This window comes from Schistocerca gregaria, unplaced genomic scaffold (assembly GCF_023897955.1).
Source record: "Schistocerca gregaria isolate iqSchGreg1 unplaced genomic scaffold, iqSchGreg1.2 ptg000245l, whole genome shotgun sequence".
In the NCBI taxonomy this organism is placed as follows: Eukaryota; Metazoa; Arthropoda; class Insecta; order Orthoptera; family Acrididae; genus Schistocerca; species Schistocerca gregaria.
In genome coordinates, this window is record NW_026061754.1 from 19,729 (window position 1) to 39,443 (window position 19,715).

Below are 19,715 nucleotides of genomic sequence, written 5' to 3' on the forward strand. Positions count from 1 at the left end.
CCACGCACGCACAGTCTCGCGACCATTAACCAGCACACGTGGCGCACAACAACACACCTCAAAAATAACCCCTCGGCACTCAGCCGCGCCGCAACACACAGCCCATCCACCGACAAGAAGCATACAAGCAAAGAGGGAGGGGAAGGAAGGAAGGAAGGAAGGAAGGAGCTCACACAACGCAAAGGGCACGCTTCCTTCCCTCCCAACCGCACTGCACACCACGTCAAAAAAAAACTCCAAACAAAACTAAAAGGCCAAGTAGACTAAAAAGGAAAAGAAAAACCAGCAACACAGACTCTTTCGCACTTTTCAACTTCCGAACACTGTGGTGGCCCTGAAAAGGGCCGTTTTTCAATCTCTCTTTCCTTCCTTCGGTCTCACACCGCCTAACCGCCGAAACCGTACAGGGTGCGCCCCTGCCTCTTCAGGGCGTACACCACGTCCATGGCCGTCACAGTCTTGCGCTTGGCGTGCTCAGTGTACGTCACCGCGTCGCGGATCACGTTCTCCAGGAACACCTTCAGCACTCCGCGCGTCTCCTCGTAGATCAGACCAGAGATGCGCTTCACGCCGCCCCTGCGCGCCAGGCGGCGGATCGCGGGCTTCGTGATGCCCTGGATGTTGTCGCGCAACACCTTGCGGTGCCGCTTGGCGCCACCCTTGCCGAGCCCCTTTCCTCCCTTGCCGCGGCCTGTCATTCTTCTTCTTCAAGCGTCTCAACCACAATAATATAAAAAAACAGAAAGCAAGGCAAGCTCCTCACCCGGCGCTAGCGAGTCGGCTACGGTTGTGGCGCCCAGCGCGCGCGCCGCCCCCCTATATAGACTCTGGGGCCCCGCGGCCCGCCCTCCCCTCCCCCCACCACCGCGCACCGAGGGCATATAAGCGCAGCACCCGGGGCGCGCGGGCCCCCCATTCCGAGCTGCGATGTCGAACCAATCGAACGCATGTACAGGAGCTGAGGGTGTGGCGGATCGCCGCCAGGCGGAGCTTGCTTCGTCGGCGGCCCCATCCGGCCCCCCACTGAAGACAACCCGGCGCATTCACCCGGCTCACGAATTGGACGATTCTCCGGTTCTTCCAGCTGCAGAAGGAAGTGCTGCGTCCCCCGGCGGCGAACTGCCGCCGTCGCAGCCTACACTGGACGTCACAACTGGGCGATGCGGCATCGATTCAGGAATCGATGAAGCCGCCCTTAGGGAGTTAGATAGGGCAAATGGCGCGTCAGGGCCCCCTTCACGTGGGACCAGCCCGCGCGCGCCGAGGCAAAGGCAGTGTTCCACGAGTGTCCCCCGCCCCTCGCCCGCCCCACTCGATATGCCAGACATTTCCGATGCCGTCTGCGTCTCTGAGTCGGACAGTGACTCCGTCACTGGCTACATCGACGACAGCGACATCGCGGAGGGCCTAGAAGAGAGTCTTATCGCCCTCCGCGACGCCGCGGAAGAGGAGGGACTGCCCCGTGACCCCGCTCTGCGGGCGCGGATTCTCTTCCCTAACGCCGCTGCCGCTGACGCCGACGGCGACGCCATGCAATGCGAGATGGAGTCGCGTAAGAGGAAACCAGCGGCCGCCTCTTCCGACTCCGAAGCTGCCCCCTCCGAGGCCGCTCGTGGGAAGAAGCAGAAGGCCGCCGCCGACGCTGAGGGCTTCGCCGTCCCCAGGAAGACGGCACCCCGCCGCCGCATTGTCAAGACGCCGGTCCTCCCGGTGCACAATCAATTTGCGGCGCTTTCCGACGGTGCGGCGGACTCCTCTCCACCCCCTCCACCCCCATCCACAACTCCCCACCCCAATCCTACCCGTCCCCCTCCCCTCACAATCGAATATGCGGAGTCCTACAAATCCCTGCACGACCTGCTCATTCACGTCACTGACTCCGATTTCCGAGTGAAGACGATTGGCGAAAACTTGTACCGCCTCTATCTCCAGACGCCTGTTGACCTCCAGAAGGTCTACCACGTCCTTGGGTCCCACAGCATCGGCTACAGCACCCCCCCTGAGAGGTCCAAACGGATTAGGGTTGTCGTCCGCGGGCTCCCCTTTAAATATACGGACGACGACCTCCGGGAAGCGCTGACAGCTCTCAATATTACTCCTGCTGTCATTTCCCGAGTAGTCTCCCCCCGCACTAAACTCCCCACCCCCCTTTTCTTCGTCTCAGCCGACGATACCCCAGCCAACCAAGTCCTTATGCACCTGACCTCCATTGACAATTGCACGGTCACCATGGAGAAGCCCCGTTCCAGGCGCCTCATTCTAATATGCTACCGGTGCCAGGGCCTGGCGCACTTTGCGAGTAATTGTACTCGTGCGGTGCGCTGTGTCAAGTGCGCCGGCGGCCACGCCTCCTCCACTTGCGTCAAACCCCGCGAGGTCCCTCCTACCTGTGCTCGCTGTAATGGGGCGCACACGGGCAACTACTTGGGTTGTCCGGCAGTCAAAGCCCACCGCGCCAATCTGCGTCGCTCCGTCGCCCCTCCAACGATGGAGCGTCGTGGACTTACTTATGCGACTGCCCTTGGTCGGTCGGAACCCTCTCCCGCCCATACCCCCCGCCCCCCCCGTTTCCCACGATCATACCACCCTGCCCCGCCCCCACTCCTCTCTATCCCCATCCCCCCTCCTGACTCCCACACCCCCTGTCCCTACCCCCAACACTCCGTATCCACCCCAATTCCCCCCCCACCCCCTCCCCTCCTTCCTCACGTCCATCCCGGTCCTTCCCCGCACCCTCCACCCTCCTCCCCTGTCCACCCGGTCTTTGGTGACCTCATTTCCAGTGTTGTGGAGGCATTGACCTCTGCACTCACTGGGGCACTAGACACCATCCTCACCTCCATTCCCCAGCAGATTGCTACTGCCCTTTCCCATTCCATCTCCCCCATCACCACCGCCCTCCCCACCACCCAACATGGCCATTAGACTCCATGGCCTTACCGTACTAATCTGGAATGCCAATGGCATCTACCGCCAGCAAGGTGAGTTTCGGCAGTTCCTCCTTGATGAGGGGGTAGACATCTGTCTTGTTGCCGAAACCCACCTTAAACCTGGGGTGAACGCCAGGGTACCAAACTTCTGCTGCTACCGGTCAGACCGGCCGACAGCACGAGGCGGCACGGCAGTATACGTGCGTGCCTCCCTCCGCCACCACCCCGTCACCCTCCCTGCCCTTGCACAATAGAGGCCACTGGTGTCGTGGTGCACACCGTGCGTGGCCCCATCACCTTTGTGGCGCTTTACAGGCCGCCCCACCGCGGCGTTCTCCACGGCCCTGACTTTGCTCAGGTCCTGTCACTTGGCCACTCCCTCTTCGTTGGGGGCGACTGTAATGCCAAGCATGCCGCCTGGCACAGTCGCCTAACCAACAACGATGGCCGTCGCCTCCTCCGTGTGGTGGAAGCCCACGCCGCCCATGTTGTTGCCCCCTTCGACCCCACCATCTTCCCGACAAATGGCCCTCCTGACGTCCTTGACATTGCATTGGTTAAAGGACTCCCCCTCCCTATCACTGCCACTACCCGTGCTGCCCTTGCCTCCGACCACGTCCCAGTAATTTGCACGGTCGACCTTGTCGGCTCCCTAGTGCCACCACGTGACACCTTGGACCTCCGTGGCATCGACTGGGCGTCTTATCGGAGACGGGTCGAGGCAGCACTCCCTACCATACCCGACGCCGCCAGGGTGGGGGCCGACCTCACCCTCGCACAGTTCACGGACGCCGCCATCACTGCTGCAGTTGCAGCAACGCCTCCACATCCCCCGCGCCCTCCGACCCATGTGCGCCCTCTCCCCCTAGCCCTCCGCGCACTCATCACCGAGAAAAACAGGGTCATCCGCGAATGGCAAAGAACACGAGACCCTGCCACTAAGCGCCGGATAAATCGCATGCAGCGGGAGATCCGTGCTGCCATTCAGACCCACCGCAGTCAGGACTGGGAGCGAAAAATCTCCGCCCTTGACCTGAGCGATGCATCCGCATGGCGCCTGGTCTCCCGCATCATCCACAAACGCCCGCAAATTCCCCCCCTCCTGGTCGGCGCTGAGGCTGTGTGCGATCCTGATGCTAAGGCCAATGCCTTGGCTGATGTGTTCGCACGCAGCTTCACCCCTGTCACCGACCCCGTTGACCCCGACCATATCCAAATGGTCACCGCACGAGTCCACCAGTTCCTCACCGCCCAGGATCCAGAAGACCATATCACCCCCGTCACAGATGAGGAGATTGCCCGGGAGCTTAAGTCCCTCCACTCCCGAAAAGCCGGTGGCCCAGACAGACTCACCAATCAGCTTCTCAAGCAGCTTCCCCCAGCCTCTGTTCCCGTCCTTACTTCTACTTTCAATTCCATCCTCTCCTCTAGGCAGTTTCCTTCCGTGTGGAAACACGCGGAGGTGATTGCCATCCCCAAACCTGGGAAAGACCCTCGATCCCCTTCCAGCTATCGTCCCATCAGCCTCCTTCCCGCCCTCTCCAAGCTGTTTGAGAGGCTGTATCTCAAACGTGTCCTGATCCACGTCGCTCGGGAGCGGGTACTCCCCGACGTTCAGTTTGGCTTCCGGCGAGGACACTCCACCACCCACCAACTCCTCCGTCTTGTTGAGGAAGCACTGGAGGCCATTGAGCGTCGGGAGTACTTCGGGGCCGTCTTCCTCGATGTCTCCCGGGCGTTCGATTCTGTCTGGCACGAGGGGCTACTTTACAAGCTCTTCGGGCACGGCTTCTCCATCTCCCATGTGCGCCTCATCGCCACCTACTTAGAAGGTCGTACATTCCATGTCCGGATCCCGGGAGGTACCTCCACCAGGCGTCGTATCAGGGCGGGTGTTCCACAGGGGAGCGTGCTCGGCCCTGTTCTATACAGTCTGTTCACAGCTGACACGCCCACCGTGCCTCGTGTGCATCTCGCCCTGTATGCGGATGATACCGCGGTTTTTGCTCGCTCCCGGAGCAAGGCGCTCCTCCGGCAGAAACTACAACAGGCCATCGACTCTGTTGTCGATTATGCCAAACGTTGGCGCCTGGCCTTCAACCCGGCAAAGACGCAGGCACTCATCATTTGTCGGCGGCGGTGGCCGGTCGCCTATCCCCCTGTCACTGTGCTCGGCACCCCCGCCCCCTGGGCCAGAACAGCTATGTACCTGGGGGTCACCCTGGATAGGGCCCTCACCTGGCGTCCCCACATAGAGGCCATCCGGCGGAAGGCCTTGGGGCGCATCGGCCAACTCTACCCTTTTATGAACCCTACCTCTACCCTTCCCATTCCTCTTGCCCTCCTCCTCTACACATCCCTCATCCGCCCCCTCCTGGAGTATGCCTCGGTTGTGTGGGGCAATGCCGCGCCTACACATCTCCACCGCCTGCAGACGGTACAGAATCGTGCCCTTCGAATTGCCCTTCGCCTCCCTTACCGTTTCCCAACCCGTGAACTTCACCTCCTTGCCAATATCCCCCTCCTTCAAGACCGTGTCCGATCCTCCGCCATCTCCTTCTATGACCAATCCCGTCATTCCCCCAATCCACTCATTGTCTCTCTTGGCACCCGCCTCCATCGCCTGGCCACCACTCGCTGGCCCGACCTCCTTTCCCGCCCCCCCTGACACCTCCCATCCACCCCCCCGTCCTGTTACTTCTTCCTCTTCCTACCACTTCTCCTTTTTTGTCACCCCATCCTGAAATATCTGCCGCCACCGTCATCGCCGTCGCCAAGAAGATCTGGCCAGGACGAAGGCCTTTCGTTTTCTTCATCCTCTTCCTGTCATCTTTCACTATTCTTTCGTCTGTCACTCAACGTTTCTTTTCCGGCTAGTCAATGGAGCCGTTCGTTTTCCTCTATCTCTCACTATTCCTTTTACTGTTCTGTCACCTGTTACTGTTAATTACCGTGCAACGGCCAGTCAATTGGGCCTTTCGTTTTCCTGCTTCTCTAACTATCCCTCTCACTATTCTTTCATCTTTAAAAAAAAAAAAAAAAAAAAAAAAAAAAAAAAAAAACCAAAATGCACAACGTCAAGCAAACCATACCGCCAAGTCCACTCCTTCACCACCCGTCAAGAGGAAGGCGAAGCGCGCCAGCGCTAGTACTTCCTACACGAGTCGAGGGACCACCCTCTCCTGTGCAGCGTGGCGTGGCGTGGCGCGCGGGCCCGTTGTCAAGGCAGCACCGGACGCCGTCGCGCACGCATATCCTCCACGCCGCATCCGCATCCGCAGTAGCCATGGCCCGGACAAAGCAAACGGCCCGCAAGTCCACCGGCGGAAAGGCGCCGCGCAAACAGCTCGCCACCAAGGCGGCGAGGAAGAGCGCGCCCGCCACCGGCGGCGTCAAGAAGCCCCACCGCTACAGGCCGGGCACCGTCGCCCTGCGAGAAATCAGGCGCTACCAGAAGAGCACAGAGCTGCTCATCCGCAAGCTGCCATTCCAGCGCCTAGTGCGCGAGATCGCCCAGGACTTCAAGACCGACCTGCGCTTCCAGAGCTCCGCAGTCATGGCCCTGCAGGAGGCCAGCGAGGCCTACCTCGTCGGCCTCTTCGAAGACACCAACCTGTGCGCAATCCACGCCAAGCGAGTCACCATCATGCCCAAGGACATCCAGCTCGCGCGCCGCATCCGCGGCGAGCGCGCCTAAACCCGCACACCGCCAAACAAACAAAACGGCCCTTTTCAGGGCCACTAACGTCTCTCCGTCGCGAGCAAAACTTTGTCGGTCGCAACGACTAGTTCCCCACTCACTCTCCAGTCCAGTCCAGTCCAGTCCAGTCGTCCCACCCCCGGCCCGGCGCCGCCGTTTCCAAAAAAAAAAAAAAAAAAAAAAAAAAAAGCACCGCACCGGCCGAGCCAAGTCGCAAGCGTCAATAGCGCCACCCACACAGGCCACGGCACAAAACGTGACGCCCGGAAAGCAAAGCAAAGCAAAAAAGACTATTCCAAAACCACCAACAAGACAAACAAACAAACGCGGCGCAAAATAAATAGGTAGGGTAGAAATAATAAAAGTAAAATACACTTTATGTAACACCAACCGCGGCGCCGCCGCCCACGCCCGCCAACGACCCCACAATCCAACCACCGCGGCACGCAAACACCATCCACACATGAAACAAACAAACAAACGCCAGCAAGCAAGACAGACAGACAAGGCAACCGACCGACCACGACACGACACGACAATCAACACCTTCCCGACGTGCTTTGATGGCCCTGAGAAGGGCCGTTTTTGTTTTTGTCCGGGACCGCGCGACAGCCTCTGGTTGCGCGCCGGCCACCAGGCGACGGTGTCAACCGCCAACCCTTCCCTGCCCTTTTTACTTCTTCTTCTTGGGCGAAGCCTTCGCCTTAGACGGCGTCGCCGTCGCCTTCTTCGGGCGCGGCGCCTTCGGCTTCTTCGTCGGAACCTTGGCGGCCTTCTTCGCCTTCGACGGCGACTTGGCCTTGGCCGGCTTGGCCGCAGCCGCCTTCTTCGCACCCGCGGGAGCGGCCGACGCCGCAGACGCCTTCTTGGCGGCGCCCGCCTTCCGACCGGTCGCCGCCTTCACGCCGCCAGCCTTCTTTGCGCCGGCCGCACGGGCCCCCTTCTTCTCCTTGCTGGCCGGAGCGGCGCGCTTCTTCTTCGCACCACCGCCGCCACCACGAGCCTTGCCGCCCTCGGCCGCCCCGCCGCCGGCGCCGGCAAGCTTGAAAGAGCCCGACGCGCCCTTCCCCTTCGTCTGCACCAGCTCGCCAGCCACGACGGCCGACTTGAGGTACTTCTTGATAAAGGGCGCCAGCTTCTCCGCGTCCAGCTTGTAGTGCGCGGCAATGTACTTCTTGATCGCCTGCAGCGACGACCCGCCGCGCTCCTTCAGACTCTTGATGGCGGCCGTCACCATCTCAGAGGTGCGCGGGTGCGCAGGCTTGGCGCGCGGCTTCTTCGCAGACGACGCAGACTTGGCCTTCTTCGTAGTGCCGGTGGCGGCGGGTGCCGCGGCAGTCTCGTTCGTAGCCGCCTGGTCTGCCATCTTTTGCCTGTTCTCTTTTCTTTTTTTCCCCTTGGTTTCGCTTCCTTCTCTCCTTCGACGACGCACAACAGCGAGGGGCGCGCAGCAGAGAATAGCCGCGCACGCGCCTGGCCCAGCCAGTGTCGCGGGCGGGCGCGGACGGCCGAGAGAGCGGCCGCCACTCGGCGCGCCGCCGCGCCGCCGCGCCGCGCCTCCCGCGCTTGCTACCGCCCAACGTCCGACAGCCTGCGCGGAGCAGCCCCCAACCTGCGCCGCAACCACCCGCGCCATTCAAACCACCGAGGATGGGGCTACACACACCGACACCACGGTCGCCAACCAGTCGCCGCGGCGGCGCCGCAAACCACGGCCAAACTGCAGCCACCGCGCGCCACAGCCTGGGTCGGCCCGCCGAGAATCGCCGCCCCCGCCCAAATGCCGCCCCCACAGCCCCAGCCGACGACCCGCCACAATGGCCAAACCTTCGTCAAAACTCCCACACCGTCGCCGCGGCAGCCCGGCCACCGCGGCCGGCGCCACAGCCACACGAGCCGAGTCGTGCGGCGATGACGGCCGTGCACAAACGCACCTCCGCCGCCCCATCGCCTTCCGCCGTTTTCCCGATCGGCCCGCAGCCGTCGGGCCACGGCCGCGGGCCGTCCTCCTCCTCTCGCCTCGCCCGCCAACACCCACAGCCCTTCCAACACATTTTTTTTTCTTTTTTCTTTTTTTTTTTTTTTTTTTTTTACTTTTTTACGATCGCCGCCTGCGCAACATGGCACCGGCCGACGGAGCGCCAACCCCCCCGCCACAGGCGAAAACAAAACAACGATAAACAAACAAACAAAATAAATTTACCAGCCAGCCCCAACTACAGACACACCGAATCTGCCCTCACAGCCGACCTTACACGCCTCAACGTCAAAACAAAGGTGGTTTCTTTCTTTCAACGGTTACCTTACCTTAGGTTACGTCAGGTTAGGCTAAGAAGGCGTCAGGGTTAGGTTAAGCGTTGACGTGACGTCACGTCTTAACGTAGGCGTTAAGCTAAGGTTGCGGTCACGTACGTTAGGTTAAGGCGACTTGGGGGTTGGCCTAAGGGCTTAGGTTAGGTTACGTTAGTTTAGGTGGCTGCGTTAACGGCTTAAAGAAGTTTAGGAGGTTAAGGCGTCGAGGCGGCCGCACCCCCTTAGCTGCTGCGGCTCGGCCACGCCACGCCACGCCACGCTTTGGGGTTTCATAAGGTCGCGCGGCGGGTCGTCGGCACGCCGCAAAGGACAAAACTGCAAGACGACGTCGAAAAACAAACAACAGGTAAAAAATAAATAAGTAAAAATAAACGACGCCGACAGGCGGGGATCAGCAGAACGAGCAGATTCCGGAGAGCGAACGAGACACACACACACACACACACACGCACGCACGCACGCACACACACACAAACCCCCCCGAGCCGAGAGAGCACAGCACCACCACGTGTCGGCCTCCGCTCACCCGACTCGGCTGGGCTGGGCTGGGCTGGCGGCCGGGCCGGATGCACGTACACGTACGGCTACAGCCACTACCCGTACACAGCCGCTCTTCACGCAACACCAGCCAAATGGCGCGCCCGCGGCTCGTCGCGGTCGCAACGCCACGCCGGCACACTTTCGGCACCACCGTTTTCGCGCGCACCGCAAACAAAAACGCAGCCGACACACACAGAAAAAAAAAAAAAAAACAACACAGAGCGCGAGAGACGGGCGGCGGCGGCGCACCTTTCGCCAGCCGGCAGGCAATCGACTCGCCCAGTACGACAAACGTGCACGCCACCCCACCCACCAACCAACCAACCAACCAGTCGTCGTCGTCGTCGTCGTCCCGAAATCAAACAAACTCTCAAAAGCACAGCCCCTGCTGCCAACGGACGCAGGCGCCACGCAGCTCCCTTCCCGCCACACTCGATTCGCAGCGCAACTCACCCGGCACACCGTCAAACGACGGGCTGGGCTCGCCGCATCGCCGCAACCTACACACCTTCCCCGCCACGACGCACAGCCCCACCAGACGCCCGTGCCGCAACGACACTACTGCACTACCACTACCGCACTACTCCTCTCGCCCTTGCCATACACGACACAACACGCCAAAAAATGAAAATCCAAATACAAACAAAAACACCGCCCCCACGACCCAAACACACGCGAGGCAAGGCACGCAGCAAACGGCGTCCCCTCCGCGTCGCGCCATCAACCTACACACACAAGGCAACCAACAACAAACAGCCAGCCAGCCCCACTCTCACGCCGCAAAAACAGAAAACACACCGAAACCGCCAAACGCCGCACATTCGCGCTTCGCACTCACCACACACCTCTCGGCATCCGTTTCGCACACAACGACGCGACGCACAATACATCATCACGGGCTACGCACGCACACCGCGACCCACTTTTTTACGACGCCCTCGGCAGAGCACACGTGCCCACGCCCACACACAGTCGACACAACGACGCAGCGCGCAGCAGACGCGGCCGCAACACATACCTCCCCGACGACGCGCCAACACCGCCAGCCACTGCTCACTCGCCCAAGCAACCCGTGCACACAACTGCCACACGCGTCCACCACGCCGCCGCCAACCACCCGCCCGCCAGGGGGCGCTCACGTCCGCGACAACAGCGCGGCACCGCCGGACCGGGCCGAACCGAGCCGAGCCGCCGCCTCCTCTCCACTCGGCACGCCACGTCCTGCTTGCAAAACACATGGCTCGTCCCTCTGTACACACAACGCGCCTGCCTGCGGTCGCCGCCGGCATCTATCCACCTGCGCATCGGAGCCAGGCCGGCAAGCCCACACTTAAATAATGCACTTCACCAGCCAAACAAACCCACTCTTCCTTTCTTTGCACAGCGCATGCAACAGCAGCCCCAGGAGCCGGGCCCGCCGCCAGCGTCTCCTCCTCCTCTGGGCACAGCCAGCCAGCCGTTCCCACCGCCCCGCCCCTGCTCTGCAGAACAAGAAAAAACGAAAAAGTACCAACACACGCACCCAAAGCGTAAGCCACACAAGACCAGCCTCTCCAAGGCCACACACACGCAAAAAAAACAAAAAAAAAACAAAAACACTACAACAAAATAAAATAAAATAAAATAAAAAAGAAAAAGCAAGCTGTCGCCTCGCCCCCGCCCGTCCCCCCCACCACATTCGCCCCCTCCGCTTGTTTTCCTTTCTACAATTTCCCTCTTTTCCACCCAATATCCCGCCGCGGTTTACGGGCACCGGCCGATTTTGCGCCCGCCCACATGTGTGCCTACTCCCCACCACCATTCCCTCCGCAGCCCGCAGCCCGCAGCCCGCTTTTCCCCCCTCCCTGCCCACACCACACCGACGGTGCTGACGTCGACACGCACCCAAGACAGGGGCCACGACCGTCTTTTTTCCTGGGCCCATCCCCGCACCGCACCTCCTTCCAATCATCAACGCTGTGGCGCCTGTGTCCGCGCGAGACGCGTGCGCGCCGCCTCTCTCAACATCCGTCCGCCGTCCGCCGTCCGCCGTCCGGCCCCGTTTTTCGGCCCCCAGGCCATCCGTCAACCACCACTGCCCCTGCCCCTGCCCCTGCCCCTGCCCGCCCCGCACCACACCACACACCGCTGCTTGCCCCGGCCGTTGCCACCAAAGGCGCCAACCGCAGCCCGCGCGCGCCAGAAAGAGATGGCAAAACTACAGGGACCCAGCCGACCGACGAAAATCAGAGCAATTGGCCGGGAGGATCAAAAAGAGAGCTCCGAAAACCACCGTAGCGAGGCGTGGGAGGAAACGTTACGAGAAGCAGGAAGGGACCAGGAAAAATTCTGGAAATTTCTTAAAACTCGTAAACTAGACACGAAACATCTACATCTACATGGGGAAGGAACGACCCCACAGACCGAGCTGAAGCACTGGCGGATTCACTAGAAAGGCAATTCCAAGCACCAGAAGCGGTAGATGACGAAACTGATGACCACCAGGAAATGGTACTCAGAAGGGTAAAACCGCATCCTAAGTGCCCCGATCAGAACATCTTTCACAATCCAATAAACGCAGAAACCCCATATCTTATCACATCACAAACATACACACATCCTAAGAAGGCATCAGGCCCAGATTCCATCAAACCGCAACTACTACATCACCTACCTCCAGCAACTATCAATTATCTATCTAACATCAATATATAATGCTTGCTTCAGACTAAACTACTTGGAAACAGGCCCGAGTCATCACATTACCAAAGCCAAACAAGGACTTATTATTTCCGCAAAACTATAGGCCAACTTCCTTGGAAAGGTCCTCGGAAAGCTCATTCAAACTGAACTGAAGAAATTCAATTCTTAAAGGATAACAACATAATCATCCCACAACAATTCCGATTCCGCGAAGAACACAGCACCACCCACCAGGTGACCAGACTAGTCGAGCACATATGTCAGGCCAGAAACATTAGACACAGTACTGGAGCAGTCCTGCTTGACATCGGATAACGCCTTATCTACAAGCTCCACCAGTACAACTGCCCCATCCACATTATTGCTTCTTTTCTCCGCAACGGAGCATTCTATGTCCATGTACCAGGAGCGGCAAGTAACACTAGATCCATAGAGGCTGGAGTCCCGCAAGGCTCAGTGCTGGGGCCCATTCTCTACTCAATATACACAAACAAACAGCTGGGAGGACACTTGTCACTATTTGCAGACGACACTGCAGTCTACCGCAGCAGTTCTAACCTGCAATATAGAGTCACAAAAATAGAGCAACACCTACAATCCATCCAGAAATGGGCTAACCAATGGAAACAAAAAACAATAAACGCGGAGAAAACCCAAGCAATACAATACGATTCACATTCAAAAAGAATACCTCCTAACCTGCATATACGCCTCAGAAATAACAATCTTCCATGGTCAGGCACAATAAAGTATCTAGGCATCAAGCTGGACAAGAGGTTGACATTTAGAGACCATGTTACACACGTTTGTAACAAGGCTGCAGCAGCAATATTCAGACTGTACCCAATCATCAAAGGAAACAGAATAAATATGCGCGCCAAAAAGAAAATCTTCAAAACCGTCATAGGAACCAGCCATCACTTACGGCTCTGAAAATCTGGTCAATGGCCGCAGACACCAAACATAACAAGAGTAAAAAAGGGTGCAGAACAAATACTTCAGAATTACTGCTGATGCCGGCCGGTACCAGACAAACCGAGACATATACACAAACCATAACATACTCAATCAAAATCCCGGAAATCATCCAAAGAAAAATCCATAAAGTTGTTTTTGTTTTTTTTTTTTTTTTTTTTTTTTTCCACCAAACCACGGATTCGAACCACCCACTCATCAGAAATCTGGGACAAAATCCACCCGACCCAAGAACGACATTTCCCATCACGACAAAACACCACAAACTACAACATACCATGATAAACAAAAATAAAATACAAACACCATAACACTCACTCAAACAACAAACATCTACACACACCCAAGAGACCCATCATTTTGTTACCCAACATAATCAGACAGAAGGCAGGGATCAAGGACAGATCCGGTCCTTCGAGTACAGGGGGTAAAAAATACCCATCAGACCAGCTCTCTCTCTCTCTCTCTCTCTCCTCCTCGCTTCTCCGTGCCGACGCTGCCCCGCACACGCGTTCGCGTTCGCGCTCGCGTTCGGCCGACACCACACGACAGGTCTTTGGGGCCCCGCCACTGCGCGCACGCACGCCTCCTCCTCTTCCTTAGTTCTTTTTCGCTTTTCTTTTCTCCCCCGCCCCCCGCTCTCACCGCCACATCATCCCGCAACCCTTGCGGGAATGTTTCCCAACATCAACGCGCCCCAATTCCACTCTCTGCCCGTGCCGCACTCTCCACTTTGCTTCTCCCCGTCCCCTACACACACGACTACCGAAACCCCGGTTGACACACCTTCTCGTAGGACAGGGGTGCGTGCGTGCGTGCGTTGTCTTGACGGTGACAGCAACAGCAACGGATCCGTCCATCCCATTCCCCCCCACTCGGTAAAGAACCATTTTCAACCCACACTACACAACAAGGGGGGCACACACGAACGCGAAAGAAAGGGCAGGGCAGGGGCAACTATCTCGTACACATTCTTCCTCAGAACCCACATATCGCATCAACGAACGGCAGGCCAATTTGCGGACTCAGCCGTGTCAGGCAAATCCAACCCCAACCAACACCTCCCACGGAAACCCTGACACTGATCCAGCAGTACGTCCACATACATCGCCACACCAAATACGGGTGACGAGTGAGCAACAAATGGAACAATACACAACAAGGGCTGACCTAATAAAAACTGCACGTCACGTCATACCTTCCAGACAGACGCAGTTCCGACGGGACGGCGGAACCGTATACGTACCTTTCAGCCACAACAACCGACCGACTGGACACGCCCGCGTCTCCAGCCAGCCAACCACCAGGGCCACACAGCCCGCAAGTTTCAGCGTCAACACTTCTTAACGTACGTTGCAAACTTTTCAAAACATTGCCACACACACACACACACACCACGAAAAGCGTCAACCTCTCTCACACTGGATACACTCAACACTTTTTGTCGGCGGAGCTTGAGGCCAACGGTTGACACACCCCCACCGGCCACACAGGTTTCCCTTTGAAAATTGCAGTGACGGAGGAGACGCGGCATTACGAGAGGGTTGTTTCCGAGAGCGCGAGCTGGACGGAGCTGCGGCGCCGCCGCCGAGGGGTAATGAACGCACGCGATGCCGCATGACAGCCCATCACCCAAAGTTTCACCCACAACTGCACAGGTCGCACCCCCTTTTCGCGCCATACTAGTGTCGATCGTCAATTACAGCTGACGGTGTTCGCATTTGCCACTTGACGGGGGGGGAAAAGAAAACAAACATCTGACACGCCATGTGTTTCTCTCTCTCTCTGTTACATCTAGGTCATTCGGCAGCCACTGTAAAAAAAAAAAAATATTTTTACGACATGGTTGGGTAAGTGATTTAAAGACAACAATTGTGGGTCACACACCATAGACCATTTCGATAGTGTTCTTGTTCTTCTCTTTTTCCTTTTTTTATCGCTCAATTGAAATAAAACCTGGGGATGATGCAATGCTGCGATATGGCACAACCGTCGTCCATTGTACACAACTCGGGAACAAAAAGAAACCAATTCAGGGAACGTTCGTTCCTTCACAACGTTTCTTTCAACGCACTTGGTCTTTACCATCCTGTATTCAACACACATTTCCTTTCATCAAACTAGGGCATTTCCATAACAGTATTTGCAATACTGCTTCTTCGACGTCATTTCACCATCTTAACTAGAGACAAACAAACAACAAAATAGGAAAACAGCCCTGAGAACCCCGTCCACCAAATTTCAGTTAGCACGGCATCCAAGATTCTTTTCCGGGGAGTGTGCAGTGCAGCTGACGCTGCTCAGACCATATACCGTCGCCAGTCTCACTCAACTCTTGCGCATTCCATTCTACGCTACGTGACAATGCAAAAATGAATGAATCAAACCCGCCCAGAGAGCGTCTTGTGCGAGGGGACACACGATATAGAGAACAACAAAACACACAGGGGACACCACCAAAGTTGGAGAGAACGTTTCCACCACGGCAGCCGCGCCGTTACGCGCTTTTTTTTTTTCCTCCCCCCCACTGCACACCTCCGACACCACGGGAACGTTCACCGTCCCGTTGCCCTACACTGGCGTTTCTTTTCAACCCCCCACCCTATTCCTCGCTCCCCGGACATTCGACCGATCACAAAGTGCAACCTCTCGTTACCGTCGGGTGCCCCTCTTCATCCCCGGGGCGCCAACAACAAAACAAAAACACCACCGACGCCGTCGTCTCGCGTCACCTCACTCAACTGAGCGGAAAATACACGTACATCCAGAATGACGACACCGCCTCCACAAACAAAAACCAGACGTCAGACGTCAGGTCGAAAGAGGGCACCGTACGTCGTGGCGCGTGGTCTCCTAACTCACCTCGCGCGTACAAATACAATGCAATGCGTGTCTCCTCACGTTCACACACACCTCCACGCTCCACTTCCTTACGTCGCCCAACCAACCAACTAACTTAACGCACCCGCTCGGCGTAGAAGCAGCTGTAGGCGGCAACGTGTTTCTCACCCTCGCCACCAACGGTGTGACATCCGACAGTCGCGGTTTGCTTTCCGTTCCACACCTCCGGCCATACCATACAAAGGGGACAAAAAAAAAAATATATATATATCAAACAAGCCAACTCCAGCGATCCGCCCCCCTAACACCAACACGTCTCGAAACACCCACGCCCACGACCCGGCTGTGGCTAAAGTGCGTATCCCAACGTCACACCAAAACCAAAGGCGCCGGCGCCGCACCACACCACACCACAAGCTACAGCTACAGCTGTGCCGCCGTCCACCCGCTCACAACAACAACAATTCCGCCCTTCCCGCAAAGGCATTTCGGTGGCCCTGAAAAGGGCCGTTTTTTCTTTTCTTCGCCGCGCCGCGGACGAGCCTCCTATTTCCAAGAGCCACCTCCTTACTTGGAGCTCGTGTACTTGGTCACCGCCTTCGTGCCCTCGCTCACCGCGTGCTTGGCCAGCTCGCCAGGCAGCAAGAGCCGCACAGCGGTCTGGATCTCGCGGGACGTGATGGTCGAGCGCTTGTTGTAGTGCGCCAGGCGAGAAGCCTCGGCCGCAATGCGCTCGAAAATGTCGTTCACGAAGCTGTTCATGATGCTCATCGCCTTCGAAGAGATGCCCGTGTCAGGGTGCACCTGCTTCAGCACCTTGTAGATGTAGATGGCATAGCTCTCCTTCCTCTTGCGCTTCTTCTTCTTGTCGCCCTTCGAAATGTTCTTCTGCGCCTTGCCAGCCTTCTTGGCGGCTTTCCCGCTAGTCTTGGGCGGCATCACGAACAAACAGACAGTCAGTCAGTCAGGCGCTCCGCTCCAGTCAGCGTCTCCCCACACAGTGGCACCCGCCGCACGCCGCCGCCGCACCTTTACCAGCTCGCCCTGCTGCGGCCGCCGACCAATGGGGCGCGCGCGCAACCGGCCGCCGCACCCGAGCCCATAAAGGACCCCCACCCCGCCGGCGCCGGCACGCACGCGACGCCACACGCGACACTCCGCGCTGAGCCGTCGTAGCGAGAGGACGCACTGGCTCCGCGCTGCGCTTTGTCTCGCTCGCGCCTTTGTTCACGCGTGCCTTTGTCCGCGCGCCTTTGTTAAGGCCCGCGCGTCGACGGCGGCCACGTGGCAAAAGCTGCAGCGAACTGCTCCAGCTAACAACTCGCTCGCGAGTGTGGTTAGCGGCAAAATTGCGTGTTTACTTGGCTGCGAATCAAATCGATTCAGAAATCGATTTGTGCCGCGCCTAGGGACCGTTAGGGCAAGCCGTGAGTCAGGACCCCCTTCACGTGGGACCAGTCCGCGCTCACTCGACTAGCTTTTTCCCCTATTTTTCCTACCTCGTGATGGAAGCAGGTAACGGCGCCCCACCTATGACGAACCGGCTACCGACCACTGACAATGACGGAACACACTCTCACAGCAATGACTTGCACTCTCGTGACAGAGCGTTCATCCTTATGAACAAGCTCGCTCACGGGGGTTTCTACCAAGGGAGAGAGGCGGATGAGGAGGCCATACTTGCCTTCTGCAACATACGCAAAGTTGCGATTTCGCACACGAGGCAAGAAGAGTCAGGTGTGCCACCGAGAGCCCCGCCGGTCGCACTGCAAGAGTTTGCGGTCCCGGCGGCGGCGGCCTCGGCGGGTGTTGCGCTGCTGGCCTCGACCACGCAAGAGGTCGATGTGCCCCCGGTTGCCCCACTGGCCCCACTGACACGTGAAGAGCCCGTGGCTGCGCTTGTCTCTGCCCCGTCCTGCGCTGGTGTAGCACCCGCGGTCTGGACGGAGACGCAGTCAACAGGACAGACCACCGAAATGGACACAGTCGACCTGCCAGACGCGAACCTAGCCGAGGCCATAGCCGAGGCGGAACGTCGCGACACTGACACAGACGCTACCCGCGCGCCCAGAAAGCGCCGGGCACTGACTACCGACGACTCTGACGCAACATCACAGGCATCTGACGCTGCGAGACCGCGGAAGAAGGCCCCTAGAGCCTCCCGCGTCCCTGCCGCGGTGTCTGGGAACACCGCTGCGGGCTCCTCCCGGAGCACCGCCAACCAGAGACCGAAGAAGAAAACACAGCGACCCCCAAGTTCGTCAGCTGCCTCACGGCTGCCTGACGCGGAGGGCTTTGTTGCCCCACCTAGGCGGCACACTGCCAGGGCCGCTGCACTGCAGCAAACGCAGCCGTTGCCGACGGCCAACATGTTCGCGGCCGCCAACATTGATGACGAAGATGAGGGCGACGCGCCGCCGGCGCCGCCCCAGAAGAAACCGCCGCCTATTGTTGTCCAATGGGACGGCAACTACAAAGAATTCCAAAACAAACTTGACAGAGTGGCCACGACCACGACTGTCAAGAACGCCGGACGTGACCTTTACAAGGTCACAGTCGCCACAAATGAAGAGTACCGCGCGGTGATGGACACCGTCTGCAAGGACGGCCTCCCGTGCTATACGCACCCCTCCGAGCCACTCAAACTCCTGAAGGTGGTATTCCGCCACCTTCCCCTCAAGTTCGGAGCGGACTATCTTCGTGAGGAGCTCGAAGACATGGGCTTCGGCGTCAGGTCCACGGGCCTGATGAAATCGCCGCGCACCCACCGCGACATGCCGCTGTACCAGGTTGTCCTTGTTGACAACCTGGAAAATCGAAAGATTTTCCAAGTGCAGCGTGTGGGTCGAGTGCAAGTGACGGTGGAACCACTTCGGGCCAAAGGCAAGAGATGCCAGTGTTTCTCCTGCCAGCGGCTCGACCACGTCTCCCGCTACTGCTCCATGTTGCCCCGCTGCGTCAAGTGCGCGGGACAGCATGAGAGCAAATCTTGCGGGCTGAGCAGAGAGGAGAAGCCGACGTGCTGCAACTGTGGTGGGCCGCATGTTGCCAGCTACAGAGGCTGTTCGGCCTTTAAAAGGGGTCGAACGCAACAGAGAAGAGGAACTGCTCCTTCCCGCAAGACGCGCCCGTCAACGAGCTTTGCCGCCGCCACCAAGGGCGGTCCACCAGCCGCCTCCACCCGCCGACCGGAGCAGGACACGGGCGAGAAGCAGCAGCCGACTGCGTCGTCCACGGCTTCGCCTGCGGGGGTGGCAAACCCCGCACCCACGCCTGGGGAGCGGGATGCCGCCCCGCGCAGGCGTCGCCGGCGCACGGCCCGAGCCTCCCCAGCCGCTACGCAACGACCTGCCGCCGACACCTTGCCGCAGCAGACGTCAGCAGATCGTGCTGAGCCGCGACCGCGACCGACCGCCGATGCTCCACGACGGTCGACAACCCCGGAGCAGCTGCAGCCAGCTGCTCCAGTGGCGGAGGCCGCCCCAGCGGCCCCCACCGCCTCCATTGCTCCCGATGCAGCTGAACTCCGGTCGCTTCTGCGGTCGTTGAGCCAGCTGCTCGAGCAACTGCCGGTGCTCGTCACCGCAGTCACGACGGCCCTCCAGGCCGGCGCTGTCACCGGAGCAGGCCATGGATATTAATCACCATATCCATGGCCTCACCGTTTGCGTCTTCAACGCGAACAGCTTGGTTCCTCAACAGGGAGAATTCAGGGAGTTCTTGCGCGACGAGGC

At 58.7% G+C, this 19,715-nt stretch overlaps 1 protein-coding gene across 1 annotated transcript; it reads left to right on the forward strand.

Moving 5' to 3' along the window:
• Window positions 1-927: 927 nt before the first annotated feature.
• LOC126305091 (mucin-19-like) lies at window positions 928-19,510 on the forward strand (the record flags this gene model as incomplete). The annotated part of the gene is made up of 3 exons (XM_049992009.1): window positions 928-1,697; window positions 17,588-18,595; window positions 19,061-19,510. Coding segments are annotated over exons 1-3 (2,228 nt in total), but the record flags the coding sequence as incomplete, so codon positions are not given.
• Window positions 19,511-19,715: the final 205 nt, after the last annotated feature.